Here is an 11408-nt window from a genome sequence, read left to right as displayed (position 1 = left end):
ATAAAGGTGACTGTCGAGAAGATTAAAATTATGGTCTTCGAGAGAAATGAAGTCACTGAATATACACTGAGGTTAGAAAGAGAGGAAATGAAAAATGTGAGTGCATATAAGTACTTGGGTAGTGGGATGAGTAAGGATGGAAGTTTGGAGGATGAAGTGCTTAAAAGGGTACAACAAGGAAGAAAGGTTGCTGGTTCCTTTAAGGCAGTGATGAGAAACAGGGAAGTGAAAGTGAATTTAAAAATTTGCTGCATGATAATAATTTGATACCTGCACTGCACTAATGTATGGAAGTGAAGCTTGGACCTTGATGGAAGGACACATGTCAAGAGTGTGAGTAGTGGAAATGTGTTATTTGAGAGGAGCACGTGCACATACATGGAGAGGCAGACTGACAAAGGAGATGAGGAAGCGTTGTGGTGTGGATGTGGATGTGATAGAAAGTGTCACGGGAAATACAGTGAGGCCCTTTGGCCATTTGGAGAGGATGGAGTGCGAGAGACTAACTAGGTGAGTGTATGTCAGTGAGGTGGAGGGTGGGAAGGGGAGGGGAGGCCGAGGATGAGATGGAGGGATGGAGTGTAGTGGTATTTGAGAGAGGGGGGTTTAAGGAGTCTGACAATAGATAGATAGATGGACTGACGTTGGAAATCTGTCACTGACTTACAATGAAATTTTCTGTACAGACTTACAATAAAAAATCTTACTCTGTCGCTGTGGAAAATTCCTTCTATGACTTACGCAGGAATTTCCTAATTTGACTAATGCTGTCATTGGATTGAAATGGCCCAGTCTAACTCACCTTGGAAATACTCGCTTGGCCTCATGTTAAGGTTCAACGGCTTACTCTGACTCACGTGACTGACAAGGAGAGCGCCATAGTACTGTGAGACTGAAACTTGCTGCTGAGTCTTAAGGATAGAGGGGGACAGAGGATGAATTAGCCGGTGAATTCCAGAAGGAAAACGAGTCGGTGTACAACGCACCATACTGGTGATATTGGAACATTCTACTTTAACTCACGGTGGAATGGAGTGATAAGCTTCTGCCAGGGTGGACTCGGGGGATTCTTGGCTGTGATGAAGGTGAGGGCTTCCATGATGTACATCATGGTGGGATCCAGTGAACTGGCTCGCTCCTGGGTCATGACTAGGCCTAAGGAGAAGTTTGCTCTCCCAGACTCAACATCACCCAGTATCCCAGTCCAGTGGCCCTGGGAATGGACGAGACAGGTAGAGAACGAAGGGATCTATATATTTTTTACTTAAACTTGGTCTAAAATTGCTATATTTTTATTTCGAGTGTTGAATTGTAACTGCTGATTAACACTGAAATATAGAGCTAGTCACGAAAAAGTGCAGTGGGAAAGCGTAGTGTTGTCTTCAGCAACTGAACTATTAGAAAAAAAAAGCCGAAAAATAATGAAAAAATCTGGATCGTGTTAAGGTAAAAAGAGGTACGGTGAATTTGCTGATATGCCATGCACAAGAAGAAGCTGACGTTCAGGATCACCCATCACGCCAATGCAATGGCAGCTGATTATGTGAGGCAAAATTTAACTGGAAATTATTTACCAAATACTTAAAATTTAAACAGCTAAAGGGAAAGCAAGGTCAGAAAATGAGTGATCAGACACGGCATGATCCGATGAACTGGGCCGCTTCTGAATAATGGCTAGGATAAAAGAAGTGACTTTAATGAGAGAGACACATTATCGCGACCATTTTAATGAAAGAAGAGAGCATATAGATTGAGAATGACAGGGTTCACTGCCATGGTTTGCTCCTACTTTGTGGCAGAAAATTCATCGTTACTTATAAAGTTCGTCCATTGGCTCTGAAACTAAAGGAAGAGACTGGTTCAGGACTTATGGCCGTATACCTAAAACTGTAATCGAGAAGAATAGCCTCCGGCATTTTGAAATAATTTTCGTGTTCTTAACGTATACAGAACATCAGCAATAACCCAGGTAGGAACTAGTGAATTTGCTCGTTCCTATACCAAGACCAGGCATAAAGTGAAGATGGCTCGTCCGAGGTCGACATCATTCCTGACTATTCATTTGGCATTGAGATTAAGAAAGGAGACCGGTTCAGAAAGATTGGATTTTTTCGTTCCATGGCTAGGCAAGACATATAATATATCCAAACTCTGTATCATCCATTTTCACAAGTCAGTTACTCTTTTGGACGAGTGACAGAAGAAAGAAAATAATGAGATCCACTGAATTTGCTTCTTTTTGCCTCATGACCAAAGTGCAAGGAAGGGTTGGCTTATCCGAACTCAACATCGGACATAATGTTTTATGAGGATAATGTTTGGTGCAGCTAATGTTTGTTTAGTGCAACTAATGTTTTTGATGCAGTAAGTATTTGCTGCAGCTGATATCTTGTATATAAATTTGGTGCAGCTAATATTAGGTGGGAATAGAGTTTGATGCAGCTAATGCTCGTTTGTTGCCGTTAATGTTTGGTGGAGCTAAAGTGTGTTTGGTGCAGCCAAAGTATGATGCAGCTGCTGTGATATTTAGTACACATTTCCCCTAATATGAGGGTACACGTTTGAGTTAATGTTCATCACTATATGCAGAGGTAAACTATTTAGGACAAATTAATAAATAACCAGAAACTGTACAAGCAAGCCACATTTCTGTTTTAGTATGTCCTGTGCAATGTCATGAAACACACCTGCCTTTATTGACATCATGTGTACTAAATATGAGGAAAAGCAGGACTTGCCAGAATATTTCGTGTAACTGATGTCACACACACACACACACACACACACACACACACACACACACACACACACACACATTAACGGTACTATACCAAACGCATTTCAAAGGTGCCATGAATAGAGAAATACTTCGTGCTATGTAGCTTACCTGAATACCTTCTAAACACTCAGCCTCTCTCTTTGCATGGTGCAATGGATGGTACTGTATATTTATGCTGTTGATTTTTTGACGATTCTAAAATGCCCATTTCACGTCAGTGTGTATGATTATTTTCATGCAGAGGCATGCACTATTCTTTCATTTATTTATCGACCTATCGCCAGACGCCTAATCCAGGATCGACTGACCACAAACGAATCACCTCCATGTCACCTTGTACTCCATCATCATTCTGTCTTCTCTTCAGTTTCCCCTCAGTTCTATAAATTTCCACCCCATCCCATCACCTCAATCTCGGTCTCCTCTTCCCCTTCTCCTCTGCATTTCACTCACAAACACTTTCTATTCTCTCTACATGGGCAAACTATCTCAAGGCACTTGTAATGTTTTCCAGCACATCCAAATAAACAGTACTGTGCCCTTCACTTCCTGATTTGTTTCTCTGTCTATATGTATCTCTCCACATGCTCCTTTCAGATAACTCATTTCCATCCCTGTCACCCTTGACTTGTATTCTTTCATACGATAATCTATTTTTTAGTCACAAGAACGTAGGATGAAAGAGAACTTGTCGACGTGACCTGCTCCTGTTTTGCCAATATTTTTCTTAATAACTAAATCACTGAACTTGACTACATGCTGTGTATGACGTAACTACCTCTACAAAAACTGCACAAACTGTCTATACAAAAGACCCTTCATGTTGACGACAAAATGTAAAAGTAGTAAAGAGTAAAACCAAAACAATAAAATTATTATATATAAATTTATCAACATCTCGACTTTTTCTCGTACCATTAGACCACCATATTTGTGACAAGTCTATATTAAAAATACTCACATCATCTTTGAGAACTCCATATCCACCATCAGCGGGCATGGCTATGTCGTAGGTGAAGTTCAGTTTGTAAGTGATTGCATCCAGAATGTTAATGTCAATGGATGGTTTAGGTATCACTACCCTGGATCCTTCAACAATCTCATAGTCCATATATGGCCTGTAGCGCATAGCGGAGCCTACAAGTTTGGTTCCGTAGAAATTAGCCATCTGGTCTGGGAAAATGTCGTTGGTATTTGCAAGGCCAGTCTCACTGTACCATTTGTTTGCGTTGACAACTTTTGGGAAGCCTGAAGGGTGCAAGAGCTGGCGGATTAATACACGCCAGTAGGTACTGTTTTGATTCGTCTGTGGGATGATGACTGCCATGTTTTGCTCCTTGCTCAGGCGTTGATCCAGGAGGAAGCGTTCAGCCTCAACGGTGTCTTTGGCGTGGACGAGGAAGTATTGTGTTAACTTGTTGGAGGAAGTATCTGTTAATAAAGCCAGCAGTTGGGAGTCAGGTGGTTCTGGCATCATGTACGTTATGCAGGAATACGGAGTCACTCTTGCTGTATATTTCTTTATGTATTTCAGTGTTTCATGATTTTGGTGGGAAACTTTGTGACTGAGGATAATTTTCACATCTATTGTTGTCTGGGCCACAGCTATGCTTTCCAGTGACTTGTTTGTATATGGGTTGGCTTGTCGGGAAAGTAGTGTATATTCTGGATATGTGTTTGTTCCATTTCTTGACCAAGTTTTTGAGTCAATACCTTCGTCAGGCAATATCACAGCTCTGAGGCACTTTGGTGTGTACCGTTCAGCAAGAAGGTTCATTACAGTTGATGCCTGGATGGATTCCTTGTTTCCAAATCTATCCACCTCCGCTGCCACAGTAGCTGAGAGACGACTCTTCCCTGCTGATGATTTGACTATAAATAGACAAATCATTAATGCGGCTGTTGATTGAATCGGTGATCCCATGACAGTATGAAAGCTGAAAAGTGCAGAAAGTTATAGCTATGTAATGTAAGGAACGTAAAAGATAGGCATGCCATGCACTAATATCTATCTAATTGTGATTCCTTACAGCTAATGAAATTATATTCACTCACTGTGCTTAATGAAATCTTATTATCACGATTATATATATATATATATATATATATATATATATATATATATATATATATATATATATATATATATATATATAAAATCATTTTATAAACTGACATGTTTGTTAGCCAACTTTTCTTACGAAATTAATTAAAGTAATGAGCCCCAGCGAAGAGAGTTATGTACACCATATTTTTACCAGTTGAGACTCAGGATTGCATGTTGTCTGCTCACTACATCGAAATGTTATGTGGCAAGATTTGATAACTAACTATATGTTTTTACATCCACAACTAATACTGCTACTGTCAATCATGAATGGTATATAGAATTTGCAAACAACCATTTTGCACAAGATTACCATATTGATAACAACTAATTAACCTTTGTACGTGACCTTAACCTACTGTTCTAAACAAAACAAAAAGAAAGTCAAACCCTTGTTTATACTGAACCCTTCCATCAATTTTGGACCAAATCACCGACATATGGCTCGAACTTTGACCTATCCCTGTGATCTTGACATTGTCTGTTCTCAAAATGGAATCCCTTGACTCTCGCCTTATCTTCGGCCCTCCCACCAGGTTCAGTGTAAAGTTATTTAAAGCTGCTCAAGCTGGCCTTACAAGGTTGAAGTGACCTAACCCAAGAAATTTTTAGTTACATGAACTGTTAAATTAAAATATTTACATATTACCATTCTGCAACAGCAATGACTCAATGTAACAGTAATTTCAGAGAGTATCTAAAGAAGAGAAAATCTGATCAGTCATGTTCTGCAGTTTAACATTTTGAATTGAAAGAGCAGGTAGACAATAAAACACGCATTTAACAATGGTGATCTCATTTTTTTTTACCTTAATTCTAAGCACGAACTTCCAATCCCTTTTCAGTGAGCGTTGTAATAAAGGACATATATGACAATGTTCCCCAGAAAAAGCATTGTATAAGAAATTTATCACCTATTGAATACTTTACTGTATAAAATATACAGAAGATCTTTCTTCTCAAGAAGATGGCTGGCATTCTCTGTAACGGATAACAATTATGTTATAGCGCATACTTCGTGTCAGTGGGCAGAACTTATACTGCCTTCATAATAATTTAGGACACTAAATTATCAACAGACGCCTGCAATATGCATGGAATAGAAAAATAAACTTAATAAGTTCAATTTGAACACATCTGAACAAACATACTGTGCACAGACAAAGAAAGTCATCCCCCTTTAGTTTAGTATTAGTATTTGGTATATTACCTGGGCTGCATCCTCCAAGGAAAGAGAGGTACCCGAGACAGGACGACACACTCCCAATTTATTCATCCACTCAGACACATTAATTCGCATCTTAGCCCCAAGGGGAGAAGGGATAGATCCTCACCGCACCATACCGCACGTGGATCAACTGCGCAGTGCATTTAATGACATTCGCAGCAGGGCCCAACAACAGAGTTGGTTTACCCCTGCCACATCATAATCGACCCATCCCCTTACCCGCACCTGGCTTGATCAGCTGATTAGACCAAATGCGGGAGAATATCCCCCAGGGTTGTATCATCAAATATTCATTCACAATTTCTCTCCAATCATTTCTATCATGCGCAACCACTCTTCCTTGCTCGACAGACATCCCTCTCGCATCCAACGCTCTCTTCACACTGTCCATCCATCCTTTTCGTGGTCTTCCTCTCAGCCATAGGCATAGGAAGCGGGGGAGGGGGGCAGGGGAGCAATTGCCCCCCTGTCTTCAGTCAAGAATTATATTTGGGCAGAACTCGCCAAAAATTCGGGCAGATGTTTTCCTGTATATTACCCTGGCTTGAGTGGGTTGTTGTTCTAATGTTTGTTTGGTGCATTTTATTGCGTCATGTGAGCCCATATGTGATTATGAAGTATAATACAAGCTTTTTTATCATATATCCGAGACTTTTTTGCATCTCATATGAATTCATTCACTAATGGGTACATTTTAGATCTAATCTGGCGACTCTTGGCTATATTGGCTTTATTTTTAGGGACACTGAGTTTTTTTAACGATAATGGTTCCCACTGAGTTGGTAGCCCTACATGTACTTTGAGCAAGCAACATATCCTCTGGGCGGAATACACTGACATGGTAATACCCTCATGATGCCGCTATACTTTACAGATCTATAGCTGCCAGTTCTTCTGACACAGTATGATGTAGATAGCCAATTTCTTTAAACTCTTGTAGCGTATTTTATATATTTCTGCGTAAGTAGAACACCACAACGTGTTGACTGACGGTTTACAGCTTGTAGTGTAGGTACTGATTCAAGCATTTGAGCGAAATCTGGTAAATTTTTTATTTACGAAATTGACTGACAAAATAGCTGTCTATATATGATACTATTTTCTGCTTGGGCTTGGTTTTGCTTACTGCAGTAATTGTACTATAGTCACTTCACCTTTCACTGACTCTGAACGGCAGAACAGGTGCGAGGTTCAACCACCATATGTCGAAGTAAAGCATGAACGGAAATTTATTGCTGAATCTCAAGCAACATTGACAGTATTCGAACAGTTGTATTTGAAGAGAGTAAATACAGTTATAAATATAATTTTCACTATTTGAAAATTTGGGTGCCTGGTAGCATGATTGGTGGAGTACTTGGGTTGCATCACACCATGGCCTTCCAGTCATAGTTCAATCCAAGAGGTGTCCCAGGGTTTATCATCCGTGTAGACGCTACTAAGGGTGTAGTTTTCCTACCCTTAAATGCTCTGAACTAACTATAGCTTGCAGTACTTAGCCTTGAGTCGCTATGTTCCAGTGCTTGCAAAATGGGATTTGGTATTGACATTTTTTTAAAAATAATTTCACAATTTCTTTGTCAGTTTTTAGTTTGTCCAATTTGGTGTAATTGAGAATGATTTACATTCATAATTTATATGGAGTGGAGCTATTTAGTTTAGTTTAAAGGCTTATTTCTTAGGCAACCTTCTCAGTTTATTTGTTTATAATCATTATAGCGGTAATTATTATTTAATTTTTAATGGAACGAATAAGTTCTGTTTTCATAGGCAAAGTTCTATGTTTAGTTATTATATATATATATTCATATTTTTAATGGGGAGAATTATTTCATTCTAATCGATACAGTGAAGAAAGCTTTTATAGGTTATTATTTTTCATATTTTCGTAATGAATGATAGTTTTTACTTCTATTTGCATAAGCAACTGCACTTGATCTGTGATGTTAATGTTCCTGCTTTCTTCAGATACTTACGGTACATGTTACTTATTGAACCTCACCCAAGATGGTTGTGTTCTGCATTCCTGTCAGCAAATGTAACTTTCAAGGACCTCTTTGGTTTCTGTTTTGCCTATTGCCATTTTTTAAGGGAGGAAGCTGTAGCACCAGCCGATCAGGGTAGTACTCCTGAGGATGATGGTAAGCTGGTGTTAGGGAGAGCTGAACTTCTATTTCACCAGCCTTCAGCATAGTTCCTGTCCATCCCCCTTTGCCGATTTTTATTTTTTTTTTCGGTGTTTCATTAACACAGAGAGTAGGAGACCAGCATGCTCTCCAATACATTCTTCTCTAACTGTCTACCCAACACTACACACACTTTACACACCACACCCTCCTTTTTAGGCGTAGGGATGTGGCGACCCCACCGTCCACCACATTTGTGGTGCAAGAAGCCCAGTGACCCCAACGATACCTCCCTGGGGGTGGCAGGGAGCTCTGCCTTCGGGCTGAGTTTGAGGTAAAATCCTCTTTGGACCAGGGTGCTAGAAATCCCCCTCATGTAGAATTTCTTGCTACGTTCACAAAACAACACAACTTTATGTGGGCAAATACTTAATGTATGAAAAAAAAAATTATACGATTGTATTGACGCCAGTAGCTATTCACGAATAGATATCCAGTCACACGGGAGAAATGTAGTTATTAGCATGAAAAAGAGTAAGAATACCATGCAAGGTGAACAAGAGAACCGAAATATCTTATATCACGATATGGATTCGGGCAAAAGGAGCAATTTCGTGCAATATTCCCCTTGCCCTCCCAAAAGAACTGAACCTGCTACGCTTATGCTCTCAGCCTCACACTTCTCATATCAGCTCTAGTTATCTTTATCAGCAATCGCTCATTACCCATTCCTTCCATATGCCCAAACCATCGCAACACCCTCTGCTCAACTCAATCAGCCATCTCCAGCACAACTCCAGTTCTCCTTCGCACTTCATCATTTCTCACCCGATCCATATGCGTCACACATACTCCTCAGACACCTCATCTCCATTACATGCAAACTTTTCCTCTCTGCTTCACCCGTATTTCATGTTTCAGCCCCATATAATGTAGTCGGTACCATAACACCCTCATACAGCCTTCTCTATACATCCATTCTAAGTGAACGACATTTAAACACTTTTTTCATTCCTCCCAGCACTTTTCCTACTTCATTCATTCTAAACTTCACTTCTGCATCTATTCATCCATCCACAGCAACATGTGACTCTAAATACTTAAAGCACTCTACCTCCTCAAGCAACTCACCATTCAAAACTATACTCATCCTTCTACCACCTATCAACCTCATACACTTCATCACTTTACTCTTATTCTCATTTACTTTCAATTTCCTCCTTTCATACACCCATCCAAATTCCTCGACCAATTGTCTCAATCTCTTCTCTGAATCAGCCACCAGTGCAGACACCAGTGCAGTATGATCTGCAAACAGCAGCTGCTTCAGATTCCACTCTCTACAATCAGAATTCACCAGAATCAGACCTCCACCTAACACTCTTGCATTCACCTCCCTTACAACACCATCCATATAAATATTAAACAACCAAGGAGACATCACACATCCCTGCCGCAGCCCCACTCTCATAGGAAACCAATCACTCACAGTATTTAACAGTTTACCACTTTTAAACATGCTCTACTATTTACATATATACTTTTTACTCCTTTTAGCAACTCGCCATCAAGTCCATACAATCTCAAAACAGTCCACAAAGCCTCCCTGTCAGTTCTATCATACACTTTCGTTAAATCCATGAACGTCCAAAACACATCCTTACCTATCACTAAATACTTTTCACACACCTGTCTCACGGGAAATACATGATCCACGCATCCCCTCCCTCCCCTAAAGCCACACTGCTCATCACCAATCACTCCCTGTGTACCCTCTCTAACTCTCTTAATTAACACTCTACCATACACCTTACCTACAACACTCAACAGACTTATACCCCTTAAGCTAGTACAATCATACTTATTATCCTTGCCTTTATACAATGGGACCACACAAGCATTTGCCCTGTCAACAGGCACCATACCTCTCACAAAACACACATTCAACAACCTTACTAGCCAGACGTCAATAGTCATTCCACCACCTTTCAGGCATTCCACAGCACACCCATCTATACCTGGAGCTTTCCCTGTTTTCATCTCCTTTACTGCCTCCTGCACTTCCTCCATCGTGATCAAAGAATCATTCAACACTCCCAACACATTTATTCCTTGCACCCTTCCATCCGCCACAATCTCAGCCTCCTTTCTTCCTCTATATTTAACGATCTTTCAAAATACTCCGCCCATCTCTTCGTTACTGCATCTATCTCAATTAACATCCTTCCATACTCTGCTTTTACTCGCTCTTCCTTCCCAGAGTCAGGTTTTTCACCTCCTTCCCAAACATTTTCTTATTCTGTTGAAAATTCTCAGTCAACCGCGTACCCCACCTCTCATCTGCTGCCACTTTAGCATGACACACAGCCCTTCTCACTCTGTTCCTCTTTTCCTTATACCTCATAATATGGCATTTATAATTACTTAATTCCTCATACCACCTGATCATATATTTGGTGTAGGAGACGCCTTTGTTAGAGAAATTTTTTCAGAGTAGGATATGGTCATTTGGGATTGTGTGTTTGCCATATACTCAGGTGTACTATTTTACTTTGTAAGAATGGGTTGACAGTTTTTCCCCTAATAATTGTCTCTTTCTCACACTGCATCTATTCTCGAGTCAAAGCAATACCATACGGACACATATAATAGCATGTAAAGAAGATAATTTACCACAAAGACTCAACGAAAAGAAAACTAAACCGGCAAACAAGATAATATAATAGACTGTTCACTGAAAAACAATATTGATAAAAACAGTAATGTAAACATTTGCATAACTGTTCTAGAACTCAAAACTATGCAGTGTTAAAAATCATAATCTGTTGAATTTTTCCAAAAGATTATAAGGAAATAAGTATTCAGCTTTTATATATATATATATATATATATATATATATATATATATATATATATATATATATATATATATATATATATATATATATATATACAGGGAATGGAGTTAGCGCAGTTCAAGTTATTTAACATTGTGATATATTGTCGAGGAAGAGCACGCTATATCCCGTGGTATTTTTAACATTATAACAGAAATAAACAAGGTACAAATATTTTGCAATAATACGTAGTTTCTGTTCATTTCTATATAAGTCAATGTATTTGATAGCTACATAAAAGCAATATATTACTAGAACTCTGTTACTGTCC

At 39.4% G+C, this 11408-nt stretch overlaps 1 protein-coding gene across 1 annotated transcript in view; it reads right to left on the bottom strand.

The window, feature by feature from the left end:
* The window catches only part of LOC145401636 (glutamate receptor ionotropic, delta-2-like), a 16746-nt gene extending 12493 nt beyond the window's left edge, over window positions 1-4253 (bottom strand). The window contains exons 1-2 of the mRNA XM_080273829.1: window positions 3741-4253; window positions 1024-1213 (exon numbers count right to left, since the gene is read on the bottom strand). Coding sequence (XP_080129955.1) covers window positions 1024-1213; window positions 3741-4253 — 703 coding nt within the window. The remainder of the gene's footprint in view (window positions 1-1023; window positions 1214-3740) is intronic.
* Window positions 4254-11408: the final 7155 nt, after the last annotated feature.

Source organism: Coenobita brevimanus, chromosome 56 (assembly GCF_032717465.1).
Source record: "Coenobita brevimanus isolate Jiangsu-jjx chromosome 56, ASM3271746v2, whole genome shotgun sequence".
Lineage (NCBI taxonomy): Eukaryota > Metazoa > Arthropoda > Malacostraca > Decapoda > Coenobitidae > Coenobita > Coenobita brevimanus.
Note: the sequence above shows the minus strand (reverse complement) of the source record. Positions and strands in the feature narration are given on the sequence as shown.